The sequence below is a fragment of the Rhineura floridana genome, chromosome 2, assembly GCF_030035675.1.
Source record: "Rhineura floridana isolate rRhiFlo1 chromosome 2, rRhiFlo1.hap2, whole genome shotgun sequence".
In the NCBI taxonomy this organism is placed as follows: Eukaryota; Metazoa; Chordata; class Lepidosauria; order Squamata; family Rhineuridae; genus Rhineura; species Rhineura floridana.
In genome coordinates, this window is record NC_084481.1 from 116,050,712 (window position 1) to 116,074,418 (window position 23,707).

General features: G+C 42.0%; 1 protein-coding gene across 4 annotated transcripts in view; it reads left to right on the plus strand.

Moving 5' to 3' along the window:
- ABCC8 (ATP binding cassette subfamily C member 8) overlaps window positions 1–23,707 on the plus strand; it is a 156,842-nt gene that overhangs the window by 12,397 nt on the left and 120,738 nt on the right. For 3 of the 4 annotated variants that reach the window (XM_061610242.1, XM_061610243.1, XM_061610244.1), the window contains exon 4: window positions 23,317–23,483. In XM_061610242.1, the coding sequence (XP_061466226.1) occupies window positions 23,317–23,483 (167 nt within the window). Of the gene's footprint in view, window positions 1–13,216; window positions 13,474–23,316; window positions 23,484–23,707 lie in introns of those variants that run through there. The other variant, XM_061610245.1, reaches the window with a different exon arrangement.

The window sequence follows — 23,707 nt, forward strand, 5'->3', positions numbered from 1 at the left end:
CCTGCGGGACCCCATATTGGAGTACCCAGGGACTCGAGTAATGTTCCCCCAGCATCACCTTCTGGAGACGATTCCCGAGATAGGAGCAGAGCCACCGCCAAGCAGTGCCTCCCACTCCTAAATCCGTAAGTCGCTCCAGAAGGATATCATGGTCGATGGTATCAAACGCCGCTGAGAGATCAAGGTTACCAGTTGCTTGCCGGGCCCAATTCAAGGTGTTGGTTTTGACCTTTAAATCCCTATACGGTCTCGGCCCAGTCTATCTGAAGGAGCGCCTCCAGCATCATCAGCTATGCCGCCCAACAAGATCAGCCTCAAAAGACCTTCTCTCTATCCCATCAGTCAAAACAGCCAGACTGGTGAGGACTAGGGAGAGGGCTTTTTCAATTGTGGCCCCCACCCTGTGGAACTCCCTCCCAAATGATCTCCGCCATGCCCCCTCTATAATGAGTTTCCGCTGGGCCGTGAAGACCTGGCTCTTCAGGCAGGCTTTTGGGGTTGGCTAGATTTTATCATTATTGTTTTCAGATTTTTAATGTCTATTATATTTGTATGCCTATTTTGTACGTCGCCGAGAGTGGCTGGATAGCCAGCCAGATGGGCGACTAAGAAATTCAATAAATAAATAAATAATGTTCACAGTTTAATCTTCCCAAAATTAGATTTTTGAAACTGGAGAAATTTTTAGAGGCAGAGCATAGCCATCATGGCTAGTATCCCCTCCTCCTCCTCCTCCTCCTTTTTCTTATTTAGTTGCTTGATACCCGAAGGTCCCCAAGCGACTTACACAATGTTAGCGACTTACACAAAAACAGATAAAAATACTATAAAAACATAACAATAAACAACAATAAAATGATAGCTATAGCACCCTATGCAACCACAAGAAAGTTTGGCAGCATATTAAATCCTTCATGGATTTGTATAATCCTCTTTTAAAGCCATCCGCGTTAGTGGCCATCACTGCCTCTTGTGGGAGCGAATTCCATAGTTTAACTATGTACTGTGTGAAGTACTTTCTTTTGACCACAAGATCTCAGTGTCTGGTGGTGATTTTTTAAAAAAAGCAAATTTCATGATATCGATTATTAGGAAATGGAATGAAAATAAAATGGATAATATCATCATGCTTTTAAGAAATCAGTGGTGTGGCTGCATTTGGAATTTTACATTGTATAGCATTTATACAGTACTGGGTGCCCCATCTCAAAAAGATATTGTAAAGCTGGAAAAGGTGCAGAAAAGGGCAGCAAAAATGATCAAGAAGCTGAACATTTTCCATATGAGGAAATGTTAAAGTGCTCAGGGCTTTTACTTTTAGAACAAGAAAAAAATTAAAAAATTTCAGTAGACACAAATAATGGAAATGACTAACTTAGATTCATTAATTTTAATGGGTTTACTCTGAATAGGGCTTTGTTGAATTTCTGAACATGTGATAATGAGTTTTCTTTAGGTACATCCTGAAAACAGCACTACTTTTGCTTTAGAATTTTCACTCTGCTCAAGGGTTGTTTATTCTCACAGAGGACCATTTTGATAAGATTGTTCAGGGTATAAATGCCTCCTTCATTATGTTTTTGTGTCCAGTGATTGTGTGTTTTACATACATATATACATTATATACATAAATATCAGTTGGTCTCATAAAAAGTTACATGTAACTCAGTAAAGGATGGAATCCAGTGGATGTCACTCTGGTGACAAAAGGCATCTGTCAGCAGAAGGCGGGAGGCAATTCTAAGTGATTCTTCATACCCCACATACTGAAATCTGATCTAGAGAGTTCCCGTAGCTCCCTGAGCAGTTTTATTTTTTGGGGGGGGGGATAAGCTGCACCATGAAGGAGGGATTGACATTTTTTTTATTTCCTTTCTGCTGACTGATGCCTTCTGTCAGCAGAGCAACACCAATTATATTCCACCTAAGTGTGCATTTTTTGTACAAAACATCCCATTGTAGTCCCTGAGGCATTTTTAAAAATGAAATGTAGTATGTTTTATTGTATTGCAGTTACAAAATGAAATGTAGTATCTGTTACAGGATAAACATGTGTTAGTGTAAAAGTATGCAGGCTTTCAAATAACATGCTGCTACACCACCACACGTGCACACATACATTCAGTAGAGAAAGACAGTATGCTGCAGTGCATTTATTCAATAACATTGTAAAGATCAAACTGCGGTGTTCATGCTCTTTCCTGATATACTCTATCATAAATATTAGCTTTTGTTAGGAAATGAGTTGTCAACATTATTTTTATTTATTTTCCATCACTTGTAAATTCAATCATGGGACCAGTTTTCTGCCTTCAAAATGTTGAAGGAAGAGACCTAGATCACTCCTGAGAATAGGCCTGTGTTTGTTTTGTTTTTTCATATGTCTTAGCTGAAGCAAGCAATTGCAAGCCATTTCAATTCACTTTTGTGATTCATTTCAGTCAAAGTTCAAGAGAATGCTTTAGTAGCCCTGGTGTTAAACATCTGATATTATAAGATGTTTCCAGAATTGGCCTGCACAGTCACTTACAGACCCACTGTTAAAGACCTTACCCTGGAAGACAATCTTACTCGGCCACGAGTGATTGCCAATGAATGATTATAACATGTAATGTAGAGAGGAAATGTGACCTTGCTCATGTTGCTGAACATCTCAGCGGCTTTTGATACAATTTATCATCAGATCTTACTGAGCTGTATAAAAGATTTTATTGGGGGTCCAGGGTCTTGCTTTTAAATGGTTCTGGACCTCTTTTTCTAGACACATCATACCTGTCCTTCCCTATGGGAATTGCCCCACAAGGATTCACCCAATCATCAATATTTAGTATCTGTCGAAGTTGTTTTTCTAGGAGTGCTTATCAGTAGGCACCCAGCTTACATCAGATCCAGAAGCATCTATGTATGTGATGAACAAATGCTTTGAAGTTGTGCTATTTAAATACCGTATATTCCGGCGTATAAGACGACTTTTTAACCCAGGAAAATCTTCTCAAAAGTCGGGGGTCGTCTTATACGCCGGGTGAAATGGCGGCCGCAAAAAAGGCGGGAAAATTGGCCAATCAGAGAAGCTTGGGGTGATAAAGAAGCAATGGCGGTCATAGGAACGCACCAGCAAGCACAAAACAGTCTCAAACCAAAACTCTGGGGCCGCTGGACTGCGAGAGCATGATTGGGCTCAGCAAACGAGGGAAAGAATGAGCCACAGCTGCGGGCTCTAAAGGCAGTTGCGGTAGGCTTAAGATGCCGCAGACGAGCCGGGGGAGGCGGAGCAACCCCCCCAGATAGGGGCTCTGACACAGAGCCGCAGCTGCAGGCTCTGGAGCTGCCGTGAAAAAGGTAAAGTGGCAGCAATACTGAGAGCAGCAGCCGCAAGCTCTCAGTTAATTCTAGGTGGCTTGCTGAGGGGGGGAGAACCGCAGCCGCGGTCTCCCGTAATGTCACTGAGGTTCAGGAGGCAAAGGAAGCCGTATGCACAGGCTTCTTATGTAGGGGGGGGAGAGCCGCAGCCGCGGTCTCCCGTAACGTTACTGAGCTTCAGGAGGCAAAAGGAAGCCGTATGTACAGGCTCCTTATGTAAGTAAGCCGAAGAAGTCAGGAAAAAATGCCGCGGAGCGGGCCAGGAAGCCGCGATCGCAAGCTCCTGATTAGAGCTGTGTCAGCCGCCAGAGAACAAAAGGAGCCGCAGCCTCAGCCTCCCTGAAAGCCGTAGGCAATTTACTGGGGGGGAAAACGAAAGGAGCCGCAGCTGCGGTCTCCCTGAGAGCCGTTAGGGAATTTCCTTCCTTTCAACTTTAGAGTGAATTAGGAAAAGTTTAATCCACTTGCACTGTTTTATGTTTACATGTTTGATGACAAACAGCCTTATGTTTATAAGTGACAGTTTTCCTGCTAAGTACCTGCATGTCATAAGCAGGGGTAGTCTTATACGGCGAGTATATCCCAAACTCTATATTTTAACTGGAAAAGTTGGGGGTCGTCTTATACGCCCAGTCGTCTTATACGCCAGAATATACGGTAAGAAAATGCAAATTGGTTGTTCTGTGATTTAGTTATTCTGTTGAGCATTTCTGTTTTAATTTTAACCTGAGAAGACAATATATGGAGAAGTGAATGATTGAGTATCCTATTTCCATATACTCCTCTGAATAAATTAACCATTAACTCAAATGAAAGTGTCACTACATATCAACTGTAATTGCAAACTCAATATGATAGCTGACATTATGAATATGGGTGGTGATGATTTTATGCTTATGGCAATATAGAAAATTCTTAAAGACTGATGCACAGTGAAGATTGAGAGAAAAATCGAAGCACTTAGGGTAGATTTTATTAGAATCTTATACATAAATGTTTACAGTTTGATGATAATCTGTGCCAAGTCAACCAGCACTTTAACTGAGAGGTATATATTCATTTCAAAATTCTGGCCATTCAGTAAAGATAGATATAAAATGGTGTTATAGCTGTCCAGCTACCAAAGAATTCACTTGTCTTGGAGACTCATTAATGTCTGGGCATTATTTTTTTTAAAGACTTAAAGAGAGACTCATTAATGGAAAACAGAATGGGTGCCTTTGAAATATGGGTACTGAATAAATGACAACCGCCTTTTAGTCTGCCTCAAAATATATAGATCAAGATCCAAAGAACTATGTAACTAGTTCAAAGGGGGGGGGGTTAGACTTGTTTTTCTCATACAGCAAGCACCACACAAATACTGCATGCCAAACTGCTTTTGAAATTGAGAGGAGTTTCAAAAGTAGTTTGTGATATGACAGAGGATTTAGCCGTTCAGAAAAAGGCAAAAATTTCACTTGGGTACAACAAGCACATTCCGAGCAAAACAGGTTGTTGTATCCAGGCCATAGTTTAATATTAGTAATGAAATTTATTTGTTTTGGAATATTTATACTCCACCTACTAACCATAGTTCTTGAGGTAAATTTCGATATCTTTAAAATACAATGAAAAAGCCAAGAGTTGCTAGGGAGGGGCAAAAGTGCATAAAGGTATTCCTCAACCTTCAGATGCCCAACCACTGTGTTTCTAAATTTCTGGGCCCTGCAAGGTGCCAGAGAGAATAACTCCAGCCTAGAAATGGCTGGTAAAGCAGCCAGTTGTTCATCCCTCATGGGGTAGGGCTTCTTTGCATACCCCAGAAATTGTAAGAACCATTAACAGTAGGACACAAAGCAGTACCACACACACTGTACAGAAGTTTTCCACATATGACAACGCAGAGGAGGTGATCAACCACATCAAGCCAGGGTTGTAGTACTCTGCCAATGTGAGGAAGGTGAAGGTGACAGTCACCATCCAGGGCATTCCATGCACAATGGAAGCTGATTTGGGCTCAGATTACACTATCATCTCATCAGAAACCTACCAGCAAATATTTCCTTGTGGGGGCCCACAAATTGTCTCTTTCCACTCCAAACTTACTGATTACCAGGAAAATCAGGTTCCAATAAAGGGCATCTGTGAAGTTGGGGTGCATTACCAAACTTTCCATGAAACTGTACAGTTATTGGTTGCTCAAGGGCATTGCACCAGTCTCCTTGGCTTAGACTGGTTTGAGCCATTGGGCATTGCTATCACGGGGGTCCACTAGATTGATGAATCATTATGGGATAGCATCCTAAATGATTTCAAAGCTGTTTTTGATAAAGGTCTTAGGAAATATAAGGGGTCTCCTATTTCATTGTTCTTGGATCCTACTGTGGCCCCCGTCCATATGAAACCCCGCCATGTTCTGTTTGCATTGCGAGCAAAGATTAATGCTGAACTTGATTGCCTCATCGGCAAAGGCATCTTGGAGCCAGTGACACACCCTACATGGGAGACTCCCATTGTCACTCCATTGAAGGCCAGTGGCGACATCCGCATTTGTGGTGATTACAAGTGTACTATCAATAAAGCCCTGCATCAGCATCCATATCCAATCCCAGCGGTGAGTCATCTTTTGGCATCACTTTCACAAGGAACATTTTTTGCAACATTTGACCTAGCTCAGGCCTATCAGCAACTGTCTGTGGATGATGCTACTGCCGATGCTTGGATTATCACCACTCATCGTGGAGCATTCAGAGTAAAATGCCTCCAGTTTGGTGTTTCTGTGGTCCCTGGACTTTTTCAGAGGTTAAGGGAGGACATTTTTAAAGGAGTACCAGGTGCCAAACCATATTTTGATGATTTCTTGGTTGCCAGCTACTCCATTGCTGAACATGCCACATTGGTGCGGGATGTACTGCACCTTTTTTGCTGTTACTGGTCTCCGGGTCAAGCATGAGAAATGTGTATTTGGTGTTTCCCGAATTGAATTCCTTGGCTACAGTATTGATGCCACTGGCATTCGACCTACCCCAGTGAAATTTAAAGCGATTCATGAAGCTCCAGTGCTCCGTAATAAACAGGAACTCCAAGCTTTCTTGGGGCTCTTGAATTTCTATCACGCATTCCTGAAACATAAAGCTATAGTGGCAGAACCACTGCATTGCCTTCTTGACAAGCATGCTGCATGTCCAGTGGACAGCCTGGCATGATGAGGTTTTCTGTGCTGTAAAACATCTGTTATCGTCTGACAGCATCTTGGTGCACTATGATGAACAGAAGCCCTTGATTCTCACATGTGATGCCTCTCCGTATGGTATTGGAGCTGTCCTGAGCCACCGCCTTAAGGACTCTCATGAGGTGCCTATTGCTTTCTACTCCAGAACAATGTCTTCAACAGAACAGAATTATGCCCAAATTGATAAGGAGGCCCTGGCTATTGTAGCTAGTGTCAAGTCCAAAAATATTTATTTTACTAGTGAAAGGCCATGACAAATACCTTAAAATACATTAAAATGTAAAAACGTAAAATATAAAACATACAAAGATATATAAAATATACAAAGAACAGGTTGTTGCAATCTATATTATACAAATTTCAGACTTAGGGTCGACTAGCACAATTTAAAGATCAGAATCTCCCCGGCAGTTTATTGCTATTTTATCTAGTTCTTTCTTTCTAATCTTTTTTGCAGCAAGAGCAAAAAGAGCCACTTTGTGAGTAACATGGCTGTTAGTATCACTCAGGAGTTATTGTACTAATTCTGCTAAGGTATTCCTGCTCCCCTGAAACAACAGAGGTTTCAGGAATCTGTCTCTTGGGTGTCCATAAAGTGGGCACATTAGCATGTAATGAACAATGTCCTCCACCTGAGCTTGGTCACAGATACAGAGTCTATTTTCAAATGGCACCTTTCGGTAGCGTCCGTCCAATACTGCAGTTGGTATAACTTGGAAACGTAGTTCCATAAAGCATTTCTTAGGGAGACTGGCATTAATTTTGTCAAGTAACTGGCTCTAAAGTGTTCTGTTTTCACAGAAGCGAACCATGGAGAGAATCTGCAGGTCTTAATTAATTGCAAATCCCTTCTGGCATCAATCCAGAAGAGCCAGTCCCTTAGGTGCCTCTTTTCCATACCCAGGAGGGAATTCAACTCGGGGAGATGGTAACTATTTAAGAGCCTGTGGGACATTAACTTCCAGTTTTGGTTATTATTCATCTCCATGTAGCACAATGCTGGCAGGTGTTCATTTGTCAGAGTGGCTACTCATTTAAGATAATTTAACTGTAGCCACTCTGCTTTTGTCTTTATTGACGGCCAACCAGATTCAGTTCTCAGGAAAGCTGCTGGAATTCCTGGTGGAAGAGAATATAGCTTTCAAAAAAAATTATTCTGTGCTATTTCCAAGGTTTTTATGATATCTATATCAGAGCCCCAAACTTCTGCACCATAGAGCATTTGTGTGACCACTTTGCTACCAAAAATCTTTAAGGCAGGTTCAATCAACTGTCCTCCCTTGTTATAGTAGAACTTCATTAAAGCCCCTATCGTTTTCTCTGCTTTCAGCTTCGTCGCCTCTCTGTGCCATTTCCACGTGAGGGACTTGCTGAAGATAATGCCCAAATATCTAAATGAACGGACTTGCTCTATGACCTGTTGGTCTAAAATCCATTTATGCTTTGGATTACATTTACCAAAGACCATGGTTTTAGAGTAATTTATGGTCAAATGCTCACGTTTACAATAGGCGCTAAATACGTCCAAAAGATTTTTGAGACCCAAGCAAGAAAGGGAGATGAGCACCAAATCATCCGCATACATTAGAATAAAGATCTTTCTATTACTGATTACTGCGGGGGGGGAGTCTACTTGGGCTAGCCAGGGCACCAAATCATTAATATAGATATTAAAAAGAGTGGGAGCCAATAGGCATCCCTGTTTCACGCCTCATGTTGTCAAAGTGCCTTTTAAGCCAATTCTAACCCTCAGTTCTGTGTTGCTGTATAGTTCTTGAATCAACTAAGAGTCTGCGGTCAGTGTTGGTACTTTGTAATTTCTCCCATAGCCTGGATGTATTTATAGAGTCAAAAGCAGCAGAAAGATCGATAAAGGCGGCGTAAAGGTGCTTTTTATTCTTGGTATATTTCTGTATGATGTAATTTAGGGTAAAGCATTGATCTATCATACCATACCCTCTCCTAAATCCTGCTTGTTCTTCATAGAATCATAGAATCATAGAGTTGGAAGGGGCCTTGTAGGCCATCGAGTCCAACCCCCTGCTCACAGCAGGAAATCCACAGCTAGAGCATCTCCCGCAGATAGCTGTCCAGCCTCTGCTTGAAGACATCCAGCGAAGGGGATCCCACCACCTCCCTAGGCAGTCGGTTCCATTGCCGAACCGCCCTTACTGTCAAGAAGTTTCTTCTAATGTCCAATCTGAATCTACGCTCCTGCAACTTAAAACCATTAGACCTAGTCCTACCCTCTGGGGCAGTAGAGAACAAATCTGTACCCTCCTCTATGTGACAGCCCTTCAGGTACTTAAAGAGTGCAATCATGTCACCCCTCAGCCTTCTCTTCACCAGACTGAACATGCCAAGTTCCTTCAACCTTTCCTCATAAGACTTGTTCTCCATACCGGCTATCATTTTTGGAGTAAATATCGGGCATAAAGCTTTGAAGGAATGTCTAACAGACTAATTGGCCGATAATTTTGTGGGTCATTCCTGTCCCCTTTCTTATAGATTGGGAATATTATACTAGTTTTCCACCTGGGAGGCATTTGACCAGTGCTGTTTATTGTGGTGAATAATCCAGCTAGAATAGGCGTCCACCAATCTGCATTTTCTTTGAAAAGTTTTGGAGGAAGCATATCTTCTCCTGGTGCTTTCTTTGATTTCAAAGAAGAAATAAGAATCTTTACCTCACAGGTGGTAACTGGTTGCCACTCAGGTAGGTTAACAAGATCTTTATAAACCTCTGTCTCTACCCTGTCATTAGGCTGTCCTCCGAATATATTTGAGAAGTGCTTAATCCATGAGGAGGCAGGGACTGCAGCCTGTAGACCTTGTTTCTTTTAGACCACGGGAGACCAGCTCCCAGAATTTACCTTCATTCCGTTCCGTTACCGCTTGTCCTAAATCCTGCCACTGTGTTTTTATGTATGCCCCTTTCTTATTTTTGAGTAATCTTTTGTATTCCATCCTACATTTAATTAAGTCTTTCATTGTTTCCTCTGATGATTTCTTGTGGGATTCTCTCTTTTTTTTTTTTGCCAATACTTTCTTGGCCTTTTTACATTCAGCATCGAACCAGCCATAGCAAGTTATCTGTGTACTTTTATCTTTAGATATTACAAAGCAGGGCCTAAGCTCTGTGACAATTTACTGGAAGATATCTATGTGATTCAAGGATTTATCCCAAAATAATTGTCACTTGCTCAGCAAAAAAATATTTTGTAGTTTCTTCTGGCAAGTGCTACTTAGTCTGCAGGACCATTTCAGTCTCCTCTCACCCAACATTTCCCCAATCAAATTTATTGTTTCAGTTCTTGATACATGTTCAAGCAGTGGGCTTAAGGACACTGATATGGGAAAATGGTCACTTTCAGTTCGTCCAAGAATTTCAAAGGTATTTACTAACAGAAATAGTGAGGCAGAGACCATAATGTGGTCAATAGCACTAGCACCAAGTTTACTCAAGTAGGTGAAAAAGCCTCTAGTTTTATCCAGTGAGCTCCCATGCAGCGAGTATAAATTCAGACGGTAATATAAATTCTAGAAGTTTTTGATCCTTGCTGATTATATTTACTGTCCATAGAGATATGGGATGTTAGAAAAATATCTTCCAAATCTATGCCTAACGGTTGTAAGAAACCTTCAGAATTTGCCCCAATTCGGGCATTGAAGTCTCCACATATGAAAATGTATGCTTGTGGGAACTTCTGATCTATCTGCTCCAGCAAAAGAAATAGATCTTTCCATATCTTAGGGGCTATTAACGAGCAGTTAGTAGATGGAAAATAGGTATTTATACAAAAAAAGGGATCTCCTGTCCCTGTTTTTAGTTGTAGTGACAGAAGGTAGTTGTTCTGTAGTCCAAAGTTGGCCAATTGAGATTCTCCTGCTAATTCCAAAGATATGAAGGACATCAGGCGTCCACTACCTCGACCCTTCTTAGATTTCTTTATAGCTGGCTGGCTAAATGTTTTATAACCCAGTAAAGGAGGGGGGTTAGATTCGTAAGTCCAGGTGTCTTGCAGGCAGACTATATCATATTGTTGAAACATTTCAATAAGTTCTTTATCTGCCATTTTATTTTCCCATCCCACCATATTCCAAGAGATTATATTCAGCCCTTTGTGCTTTGTATCTCGTGTCTCTTTTAGATCATTTTCTACATTGGGCAACCACTGGATGCAAGATGGACGTATTTCAAGGTCTGCATCTAGAATTGGTTCTTTGTTTGCATAGACAGTTTGGTTGCCACAGTCCAGCTGGCTAACTCTTTGTCAAGGAGGGGCAGATTGACAGGGCAGTAAGTTCTGCCTTATTTCTGTTATGGGAGGTCGGTCTCCTTCTCCCAGCTGACGATCCTGTCCAACATTGGATCGAGTCTGCTTACGTTTGATAGCATTGGTTTTGGGAAGTTAGATGGGTAGCTCATGGGGGCGATTACCTTCTGAGGGGACCCCTCTTCAATTAAATCAGGCCATCTCATATCTGTCCAAGTACAGAGCTAGAAGTTCCCATATTATGGGCGGTAGGAGCCGGCTTCTTCTTGCATCGTGCCTGGGGCTAATAGGTTGATTTCTGCTGTGGTCTGAATTAAAGAGTCATGGTGATTAGCCTCTGTCACTTTTTGAGGTGGTCTTTCTAAGGGTTTAGAATGGTCGATGCGGGTTACCTCATGGTTCTTCAGTCTATCAAGTTCATTCTCCATGGCGGCCCCGTTTCTAGAAGTCGTCATTCTCATTTCTAGATGGGTTGTTAGACCATAAAGCCTTGCCAGAATTTCCATTTGGGCTGCAGTAGGTAGCGTACAGAACAAATCGAGCAGGGTCAGCTCCTCTTCAATAAGCCATTTATTCTCCTCCTTTATCACTGGAAATTGCACATGGGGGTCAATTCCTTTCTGGACTTTCTGAGCCAGTGGGTCCGGAACTCTAGGTTGAAAGGATGTTGGTTCAGACTCCAACTTGATCAGTTTGTTTCCTACCTTGCTGTCCCATTTTACCAGAGTCTCATTTGTACCTATGCCAGGATGGGGGATTAACATCCGAGGGGACGCTAGGTTCTCAAATACTCTTGTCACTAGGAGGCTATGAGTAGAAAGTAAGTCTCTGTTATCCAATACCAGTTTAGTTTTTCCCATGTCAGTGAAAGACACCAAGGTACGAGCATTGGCGTAGTTGTAGAACAGATATTCTATATGAGCTATGTCGCCAATATTCAGAGCCCCGGGAAGAGTGCATTCAAGAATCTTTAGCAGATGGATTTTACGCTTTTTCTGAGTTACAAGGCCTTCCGGTTTAGGATAGTTAGACAGGGCCAGCTTAAAAAGGTTTAGAACTAAGACCCATTTCGTACCTCTCGCCCGCCTCAGGGTTGGTTTGGGGTCTTTAGGAACTAAAGTTGGTCAAGAACCTGGTTCTGTGATATGGGCTTAGGCCGAGATAGAGGGGGAGAAGTCACCAAAGCTTCTTGTGGAGATTTAATGCTGGCACTCTGGTTTTGTTCAGGCTGAACAGTCTTTTCTGTCGCCATTTCTTTTCCTGTGTTGGTGGAGCATCCAATAATTTAAAGAGATTCTCAAATTTCATTTTATAACTGCAGCGGCTCTTTAAAGATTTAATAATAATAATAATAATAATAAATTTAATTTTTGTGTCGCCTATCTGGCCGAAACCACTCTAGGCGACGTACAACATTAAATTCAGCAATACATAATAATACAATACATAATAAAATAATAATATTCTTGCTCTTGTTAGATGACCTAGCCGTATTGTTCCTAGACTTCCGTGCCTTGCCCTTGGATTTCTTCGTATCTCTCGAGGGAGGATCTTTTGGTTGCAAAATTTGAATAACGGACAGGATTGATGGCGAACAGGTCTCCTTCTCCTCGCAGTTTCGGCCAGATTTGATATGAGCTTCTGTTAAAGTAGTTAGAAATTGGTTGGATTCTGCTAAAAATACTGTAATGCAATCAAGGACCCTTGCTATCTAGAGGAACCAAGTCTCAACTGTCTGGGCAATCTTTTTACCTGGATCACTTAGTTCCTCAGTCAGCGCAGTTTGGTTGGAGTGCTTTGAGGTGGAATTCACTTTACTGTCCATGCATTCAGGGACTTCCAAGGGTTGACTTGAGAAACATTCAGTTTGAGTAAGTTTAGCCCCATCCAGGGGGATTGTAGCTGTTCCTTACAAAGACCTGCTCTCCGCCCAGGCTATCTCTTGGGCCAGATTTATAGAGGATGGGTCGCAAATGTCAGTTTGCCAGCCTGGAATGTTATTTATTGACCAGTCCATTGCTAAGTTTGATTGATGAGCACTTTTGGCAGTGGTTTCCTTATCTTTAATTCCTTCAGGGTTAGCCTCCTTAGAGGAATAAAAATGAGTTATTTTCGACTGCTTAGTTCGGCCAGGATGCGTGCTGAGCTCAAGTGAGGGGACGATTCCCATATCTTTATAGTTTTTCCTGGTGAAAACCATATTACTAGGTAACTGCTGAGCTGCCACTTTAAAATCCAGTCCAAACCAAGCAATCACAGCAATGCAGTGGCTAGTGTTCCTTTAAAATAAAATAAAATACAAACTACAGACTGCTAAAAGGGGGAGCTGCCGTAATATAACCAGATAAGACAAATAATCTTAAAGGCTTTTGCTGATGTCAATGCCAGGGTGTAAAAATAAATGTTCATTGTTTGTTAGCTATTTATAGTTCGTAGTAGTAGCTTACTTGATATAGTTCTCACTGGCGGGCAGACGGCCAAGCCGGATGAAATGAAAGGAAGGAATGCCGTGTTAAGTAAAAGAGTTCTCCCCGGACAGGCCGTAAATAGATTTACAATTGCTCAAGGTCGAATATGAGCAGGGTTGATATACAGTCCACCTGAGATAGCGACACTTGGATGGTGAGTAGTTAATTTGGTTCCTTAATAGATAGAAATGCGGAGCTCCTGATAATGCGTCCTCCTAGATCGCCATCTTGGCTCCCCTCCTCTTGTAGCTAGTGTAAAAAAAATTCCATGACTATGTCAATGGTCGACCATTCACTATTGCTACTGACCATGAGCTATTATTGGGATTGTTTGCCCCTAACCAGCAGATGCCTCAAATATTATCTCCAAGCATGTTGCGATGGGCGATTTTCCTGAACGCGTACGATTACATCTTGCAACATCAGCCTGGCAGGAACATTGCCCATGCTGCTGCTTTGAGCCGCTTCCCTCTCCCTTCTGCTGGGGTTGATGAAACCTCTCTGCTGGATGTGCTGTTATTAGAGTCATTACCGGTACCACCCCTCCATGCTGGGAATATTGCCACTGTGTCGTCCAAGGACCCAGTTCTTACCCGTGTTCTCAACTGGATGTGGAGGGGATGGCCATTAGGGAAGCTTGAGGAGAAATTCAGGCCATTTGTATCCAAACAACATGAACTATCAGTGCACAAGGGATGCCTCCTGTGGTGAAATAGAATTGTCATTCCTACTGTATTGAGACATCGGGTGTTGGAGGCCCTACATGTTGGATACCCTGGCATAGTGAAAATGAAGGCTCTGGGGTGCAGCTATGTATGGTGGCCCAAGATGGATAGTGAGTTTGAAGAATGCTTCAAGAGATATGAGAAATGTCAGGTTTCAAGACCAGCTCCACCACATGCCCCAGTGCACCAATGGGAATCGACAAAAACGCCATGGTCATGGCTTCATATCAACTTTGCAGGCCCTTTCCAGGGACAAACCTTCTTGATTGTTGTTGATTCATACTCCAAATGGTTAGAAGTGGTTCCTGTATCATCGATGACGTCCCGTGTTGTTATCAAGACCTTACGCAGGCTTTTCACAACACATGGGTTGCCCAACACCATTGTCTCAGACAATGGGGCCCAGTCCACATCTGCGGAATTCCGCACATTTCTGGATAATGGACTAATTCAGCATGTCACTTCAGCCCCTTTTCATTCAGCAACCAATGGCCAGGCTGAGAGGATGGTCAGGACAACAATGGATGCTTTGAAACGGTTTGTAGAAGGTGACTGGGACCGAGCCTTGCAAGTTTTCTCCTGTTACAACATATCACGCCTTGTGCCACAACTGGAAGGAGCCCAGCTGAGCTATTAATGAACAGATGACTGGCAACTCTGCTTGATCGGATGCATCCTGACTTTACTAAGGACCAACCAAGGGAGTCTGTTGCAGTTCAAGAACCTTTACAGGTGTTCACCCCAGGTGAGCCTGTGTAAGTCAGGAACTACTGTGCTGGTGAAATGCAGATTCCTGCCACTGTGACCCAAGCCACGGGGCCATTGTCCTACAGGGCTCAAACACCAGATGGCCATGTGTTACATCGACATGTGAACCAGATGAGAGGACAAAGCCCACCTCCATCAGTTCACTCTGGGGGTGCTGGAAATACTCAAGTGGGAAGAGGAAATGAGCCAGTGGCTGCTCCTGATGCTGGACAAGAGCAGTTGCGCCTGGACCCTGAAGTGGACCTGCATGAACCAGAGCCAAACGGGGAACAAGGTGATGCACTATCAGCTTCAATGCAAAACTGTTGCCGATCAACCCGCATTAGGGCTCGTCCCAAGTATCTTCAGGACTATGAGAGCTAGGGGGGAGGGGTGTTGTGTATTGGCCCTCCAGGCTTGCCATACATGGAACTGCCAGGGCTGTGGCAGTTTTGTTTCAGTTCTGAGTTGCAGTTTGGCCTACAAGCAGCACCATGCTGTGGGCCTTGTTCTCTTCATATCTTTAGTGATAGTAAAGTTCTCGTTGTATATCCTCTGTGTGGTCTGTTCCTTCAGAATACTTTTTAATAAATATGTTAGTCTTCCAAGTGTCACAAGACCCTTTTTGGGTTTCACTAAAAACTATAAAACTGAGTGGTAAGAGCATGGGCTAGAAGTAGCAATATGGTATGTGATGTTAGTAAATGTAGCTGGGCAAGAAGCAAAAGGTTTTTATTTTAAAAACATTGTTTTACTTGTGTTTTTGATTGCTGTCATGTCCTTGCTAGCCAACTGATCATAGAATTACTTGCTGTATCTTTCCTTCAGAATTAGATTACTGTATTTGAAAAAAATCATCCTTCCTTCCTACAATGCTTTAAACAGTGCCAAGAGCACATAAATGTCTTTTTAACTAAATTTATTAAAAGTTTTTAACTTTAAAAAAATGCCACTGTAATCATGGTCTGCCTGTAGTTCCTGTGAACAACAGTATGTGCTTGGTTGTTTGTAGCCAACACAAACATTTTAAATGAGACTGCTGCTTAATTATTTTTCAGTTAAGATACTGAAGGCCAATGCACACAAACAGCTGCTACATCAAAAAAAATTGTCATTCCTCTCCAAGGTGACTGTCTCAATGTGGCACTAAATCCTTTTCTTTCAGATTTTGGTACCATTGAGAAAACCCCTGGTTCACATGGCAAATTATTGTATATGACAGCTTAGCTACGTGAAGCAGCAGGAAGTTATTTAAAATAAGCAAGCCATTTCATCTGTACCACATCAAGCTCTGCTTTTTTTTTTTTGTCCTCTCAGCTTCCTTCTGATATCCCATATGACTTACATCCCAGTCCCAGTGAAATCCTCACAGGTGCAACAGACGCAGAGTGTGCTGGAAAACTGGAAAAAATGTTGTGGCCATTGCACATGTGTGTGTGCACTCATGTGTACACACAGACACACACTGCATCCAAGCACACACCACAACCTATTCTATTGACCACAACAGAATGCTTCTTTCAAGACTGATTTCAGAGGTGGGAGGGGACTCTGTGGGTGCCACAGAAAGCCTCTCCTGTCCCAGGTGCACCCATGTATGTTGCCGCCCCTGGTCTACTTCATGAGATGCATGAAATGTCACCCTACATTGCAGGTACATTAATAATAATTCACTAACAGACAAAAACCTTGTGGTTTAAGAACATACCTATAGCCCACAGATATTTCTATCAAACTTTAAAAGCAGGGAAATTGGGCAGCTATAGTGAATGCACCAGGGGAGCAAGAGACCTGACCTCCTCTCTGAGAAATTGTACTGCGTTACAAATTTGTAAAAATGCAAACACAATTTGGGTTGGTCTTTCACAGTCCAATCCACTTCCTGTGTAGCTTGGAAGAATTTGGTAGCATATGCCTCTGAGCATATGGTGAATCATACTTAGGATAGGTGAAACTGACCGGGGGGAGGGGAGGGGGAGGAGATTGGGTGGATGGGCACTGGGCAGAGGGAAAGCCCCTTTCCTTTCCAATAGGAAAACATTGTGAACAGTATCATTCTTTTTCAGGGTTTCCCCCACCTTTTTATTCTACAGCAGGCACATGTAGCCTCCCACCCAAATTTAAACCAAAGCTGTCCCTGACCGCATCTACTCCAGACTTTTATTTCACTTTAGACAGTCATGGCTTCCCCCAAAGAATCCTGGAAAGTGTAGTTAGTGAAGGGTGCTGAGAGCTGCTAAATGATGTCCTGTTCCCTCACAGAGTTTCAATCAGAGTGACTGTTAAACCTCTCTGGCCACTGGAGCTCTGTCAGAGGAATAGGAATCTCCTCTTAGCAGCCTTCACAAACTACACTTCCAGGATTCTTTGGGGGAAGCCATGACTGTCTAAAGTGAAATGAAGGTCTGGTGCGGGTGTGGCCTCCTGATTAGGCAAGCCCAGCAGCTTTGAGCCTGACTTTTAGTTCTTGAGCCTGACAGTTGGTTCTTACTGAGCATGCCCAGGCTTATCATTGAGTTCAATGCAAAATTTCTTAAATTAATTAAAAATCAGCCAGGCATTTTTTAAACTTATAAACTGCAGAAGATGAAGGTCAGAGTATGGAGCAAGGTCAGTAATAGGATTACAGGTACTCTGTGAACATGTCTGATTTTTAATTAATTTCAACAAATTATCAGAACTCTCAGAGGAAAAAGTTTTTTCTTTTTCTGGTTTTTTTCTCTTTTTACATTTTGAACTCTCTATTCTCTCTGACTGTTTTGCGTATTGCCAAGAAAATTTAGAGGGTTGTTAAGCAAGCGTTTCTGAGTTCAGGACTATAAGTTTTGTTTTGAAAGGAGCTTATGGGAAGCATCAGAATGGCATGGGAGTTATTTTCAATTTAACATTGTGGAATGCAAAAAATCCATGCTGACTATAGTACAGTAATACCTCGCATTAACGTACTCAATGGGACCAGAGCAAGTACGTAAACCAAAAATGTCCTTAAAGTGAAGCACTACCTTTTAAAACTTTTTTTTACCTCTCCTTCATGCCGAGCTTCAAAGCCCCTCGCTAAAGCCGCTGCTGCTGCGCTGCCGCGCCTCTCAGCTGATCGCAGTCGTGCCTCCCAGCTGATTTGTGGTGGCGCGATTGCATCTATTTCCACCCCTGTGCTCTAAAGCTTCTGCTGCTGCACTGCCGTGCCTCCCAGCTGATCGTGATCGCGCCTCCCAGCTGATTTGCAGTGGCGCCATCGCATCTATTTCCACCCCTACGCACTAAAGCCTCTGCTGCTGCGCTGCGTTTCTGGAGAAATACAGGCATATGGAGCATGTAGGTTATAGCGAGGCTACGTTAAGTGAAGTGACGTTAAGCGGGGTATGCCTGTATATATAATACTAATAATAATTTGGGGGGATTGTGAAAAGGGAGATCAGATGGAAATATAGAAAAGTATAGACAGGGATAATTGCTTTAATAACAGCAGTAGTTAACAAAACAGTTTTTGATAACACAAATATCCTGGCCAAAAGATTTTAAGGACTGGGCAACTAGTTGTCCACATTGGGTACTATCCAATTAACATATTCCATTGGTACAAGGATATGTGCTTACACTATGTAACTTTCCCCCTCTGCCCCCTAAATCTGTTCCGGGGTTCCTCCAACCCTCTGGAATGGATTTAGGGAGGGCACAGGGCACACATGGTAGGAAGAGGGGGGAAATTACCACCCTTGGCTCCTACAGGGAGGAAGGGTAGGATATTAATTGATTGATTGAATGAATGAATGAATCTGTTGCATAAACAGATATCCTTGCACTGGTGGAGTAACTATGTTAGATAAAAGTCACTTGGTATACAAGAACTTCAAAGCTCCAACAAGACTGTTCATTACTAAGAGTGGCAACCTGATGGAACTTCCAAGAGGAATTAGCTATGAAGCGAACCCTTAAATGGTTTAACCTGTTGGATGGGATTATTAGAAATTGCCCAGTCAAATGTAGGAAATCACTTACCAAATAAAATATGAGGTGCACCTGGCACCAACACTGTTATCTTTTCCGCGCCAGGTCAAGACTTTCCTCTTCTCCCAAGCATTTTAGCATGTGTTTTTAAATTGTTTTTATATTGTTTTGAATTTTAAAATTGTGTTTTAAATTGTTTTTAAAATATATTTTTAAATTGTGTATTTGTTTTAATGTTTTTGATTGCTGTAAACCGCCCAGAGAACTTCAGCTATGGGGTGCTATACAAGTGCAATAAATAAATAAATAAATAAACCACTTTAGTTTGGATAAAAATTAATATTACGTTGTTTCTTGTAATAAAATTTAGCCAACAGGTCTGTCTACTTTTTCAGACCAGCCCTGGTCAGGGATAATATCCATATCATCTGCATACAGAACAATACTGATCTTTGTGTTTCCTATGGCAGGCTGGCATTCATGCAATTTACCAAGCAATTTGGCCAAGTCATTACCATAAAGACTGAAAAGAAAAGGTGCCCAAACACACCTTTGTTTAACTCCCTTCATAGCTGGAACTGAGTCAGACAGAATTTTGAAAACAGTATTTTGATACATAGTTTGATAAAGAAGCATCAATAACCTAGGGTCTACAGTATATCAAGGGTAAACAATTGATCCCATTGACTGTTTCTTTCTATTGAATCAAGATGTGGCAATAGGTCAACAAACAGTGCAAAAAGCTTTGGATTATTTTTATCAGTTTTCCTGGTAAAATGAAACAAAGTGCAACACAAATCAATAGTGGAATAGGAATTGCTAAAGACAACTTGCTCTTCAAATAAAATACAGTTGCAGGAGACTCACTGTTAAGTAAGAAAGTAGTGCATGTCTTAGGAAAATATACCCAACAGACTAATTAGTCTGTAGTTCTGAGGAAGGGGGTGCATCTGATGAAGTAGACTGTAGCCCATTAAAGCTTATGGCATAAGAAATTTGTTAATCTTTAAGGTGCCACAAGACTTAGAGTGGGTCAGAAGTACTTTCCCCCATCTTCTAGTTGTCTGGTCTGCCCTATTGGAGCGAGGCGGTTCACCCCAATAAAATTGATAGAGCTAGGCGTAGGGTGAACCGGAGAATTCAGAAGTTTGTGCTGAGGAAGGGGTGTCGACTATCCTCATCTCTTTAGGGAGGATGGCATTCATCTTTCTGAACTTGGGTGTGACATGTTCTTAGAGGATTTACATAAGGGGTTAGAGTTGTTGGGGTTTGTGGGGCAAGGTGTATAAACATGAGCTATACACATCTTGTGGCATTGAGTTTGGGCAGGTGAGGAATTTGGTGGAGAGAGAGGTAGGTATTCTGAGGCATTTTGGGTAAGGGCGCCTCCTCAGGAATCTTGCAGGACTCCGGTCTGTGGATAACTGGTGGATGCCCCTGTGGATTGTCATGCGCATTGGGGTGAACGCTTGTACAGCGGGACCAGAATGCGCATGCCAAACCGCTCCCAAGGTTCACTGGGCAAGGAGGAAGTCTTGGCCCATATCCTTGCATCAGAACCCACAGCTATCAGCTGTGATGCATGCCCAGGAGACTGGAGGGATTCCATCCCCACCAGAATAGTGCAATTCCTCACCTGACTGTGATTTATAAGCAGTTATAAATTAACATTGGATATGTTTGAATTCTGATTCAGATTATGTTATATATATTAAATATAACATTTAAACCATGCCACATCTCACGAGTCTTCTTTGGCGGGTGTGGGGGCAATCTGTTGTTTTTGCTGCAAAAGACTCCTCTGGAAATGTTTATTCATTTACTCATTCTTAAATTTCTGTCCTGACCTTCCTGCTGATAATATAGAAAACAAGTTGGGATAGTTAATGTATTTAGTGATATGATCAAAGCAGAACAAGAGAGCAATGAAACAGATAAGACTGGGATCTTTATAAAACTATACCACAACTCCATAACTCTGCTCTGTATATATGTATTTTATCATTAATTACTAAGGTTTACCCATTTCATTTGAACCTGCAACTCTCAAGATGCTGTTGGACTCCAACTCCAAACAGCTCCAGCCAGCATAGCCAAGATGATGAGAGTTGTAGTCTAACAACATCTAGAGGGGATAGGTTCCCCATATCTGATTTAAATGGTCCTGCCTGGTGCTGGCTGCTACAATGTATTGTACAACAATTGTGCAACATGCCCTCTCGACCCTTGTGTTTCTTGGCTTATTAAAGCTGAGGGGGTATGACCAAGTAGATCCAGGGTGTGGTCAACAAGTCATTGTGGGAGGGATTAGCCCTAGCTGCCCTGAAAGAGGCGGTGATCCAACTGCTCCGGAAAAATCCATCCTGGACCCATTGGTTTGCGATAACTACTGCCCAGTTGCAAATACCCCCTTTTTAGGGAACATGATTGAGAGGGTTGTTGCACAGCAATTGCAAGTACTCTTGGATGAAACAGATTACCATGACCTATTCTCAGCCCTGGTTATAGCGCTGAATCGGCCTTGGTCACCCTGATGGATGACCATTATTGGGAGAAGGACGATTACCCTGTTATTTTTAATTGATCTCTTGGTGGCTTTTAATATAATTGACCATGGTTGTTTTCAGAGAATAGTATTGGGTGATTGTTTTTCAGCCTCCTGGCAGTTGTACTGTGGGGTGCCGCAGAAAACCATCTCGTCCCCAATGCTGTTTAACATTTATATGAAGCCCTTGGGAGCGGTCATCGGGAGATTTGGGGTGAAATGCCAGCAGTATGCTGATGATACCAAGCTCTGTTTCTCTGTAACATCTGAATCGGGAGAAGCCATGCAAGCCCTGGACCAGTGACTGGACTTGGTGGTGGCGTGGATGAAGGCCAATAAACTGAGTCTGAATCCTAGCAAGATGATGCTGTGGGTTGGTGGTTCCCAAGTTTGGATAATTGGTCAGTTTCCTGCTTTGGATGGGGTTGTACTCCCTCTGAAAGAGCAGGTCCGTAGTCTGGGGGTGCTCCTGGATCCATCTTTGTCGCTAGAGGCCCAGGTGACCTCAGTGGCTAGGAGTGCCTTTTACCAGCTTCAGCTAGTAAGACACCTGTGGCCATTTGCCGCTGTATTATTCTCATACTGTTTTTTATTGTATTATTGTATTTTATCTCATTGTGTTTTAACTGTTTTGTACGTCGCCTAGAGTGGCCTTTGGCCAGATAGGCGACACAGAAATTAAATTTATTATTATTTATTATTATTATTTCTGGACTGGGATAGACTGACCACTGTTGTCTATGCACTGGTATCCTTCAGGCTGGATTACTGTAATATGCTCTGTGATGGATTGCCTTGAGGTTGGTCCGGAAGCTGCAGCTAGTGCAAAATGCGGCAGCAAGACTGCTCACTTGGGCAGGGTATCACCAATATGTAATTCTGCTGCTGAAAGAATTGCACTGGCTTCCATTAGCTACTGGGCCAAGTTCAAGGTTCTGGTTTTGGTGTACAGCTTGGGACCAGGATACCTGAAAGATCATCTTACCCCTTATATACCCAGTTGATCACTATGCTGTGCAGGTGAGGGCCTCCTGCAGATACCATCTTATCAGGAGGTCTGTTCTGCACAACATAGGAAGTGGATCTTTAGTGCAGTGGCACCTACCTTTGGAATTATGTCCCCTTAAATATTAGACAGGCACCATCTCTGTTATCTTTTCAGTGGCTGCTGAAGACCTTCCTCTTTCAACAAGCCTTTTAAGTAGAGAATTTATCCCAGTCTGCATCTGTATTGGATTTGCTTTTTAAGATTTTTTTTTTAAATATGTTATTAAAATGTTTTGTTTTAATATGTTTTTAAAGATGTTTTGATGGCCGTTTTTAAGATGTCTTAAGAGTGTTTTCAGTGTTTTTGTTTGCCGTTGTGGGCTCCTGATGGGAGGAAAGACAGGATATAAATGTAATAAATAAATAAACAAACAAACAATAGTGGGTTTTTTTCTTATTTTTTTTTTAGAATTGTTGTCTGGGAAATGTGCTCTTCAGTGCACTGGGCTGCAATAGTACCTTTGTGGCAGCTTTCAGGTGCTCATACAGAGAGAAAAAAATGTGTTTCCCCCCCCAGGCATTTCTTGCTTCAGCTGTGTTCAGATGTCATTGTATTTAGTAGTTGGTGGTAACAAGCTTTTGGTGGGGTTATATTTGTCTTGTTATTTCTGACTAATAATGTTCTTGTGAAGGGGGCTAGGGAAGAGAATAAGAATACTTTATTTTCAGGCAAACTCATATAAGAGTTGGTTGGAATTTCTCTAAAATGTGTTTTTGAGTTAGTTTCACCAATTAGTTTCAGCATACTTAACTGAAACTGTACAAAGTATTATGAAAAACTGATAAATTATAACTAAATCTGAGAATGATTATATTTATTTGTGCTTTTGGTTGCAAGCTTAGTCAAAACTATAGAATTTCCAACATTATAGAAATTAATTTATGAAACACATCTTTAGGCTAGATTCTTTGAACAATCTTGTAATTTTGTTTGTCATAGCGTAACTCTGAAGTACTGACTTGTGCTTTGTTCTTCTTTCAACAGCCTTGCTAGTCTACTGGACTTTAGCTTTTATAACCAAAACTATCAAATTTGTAAAGTTTTGTGATAATAATATTGGACCCCTCCAGCTTCGATTCTGCCTCACAGGACTCTTAGTAATTCTTTATGGAATGTTGCTACTTGTAGAAATTAATGTGATCAGAGTGAGGGTAAGTTACGTGTCCTGATAATTTATATCATATTACATTCTATTAATTACATTTATACAGCCACCCCTGAACAAGAGTTCTTTGCGGCTCACAAAACAGAAAGGGGGATGATAAAATGCAGTATAAAACAATAAAAGCTATAGCTAATTAGGTTCTCCTAAGTGGGCATAGGATTTTGCTAAATCTGCAGGCATGTCCCTCCTTCACCGTGGGTGCCCTGATGA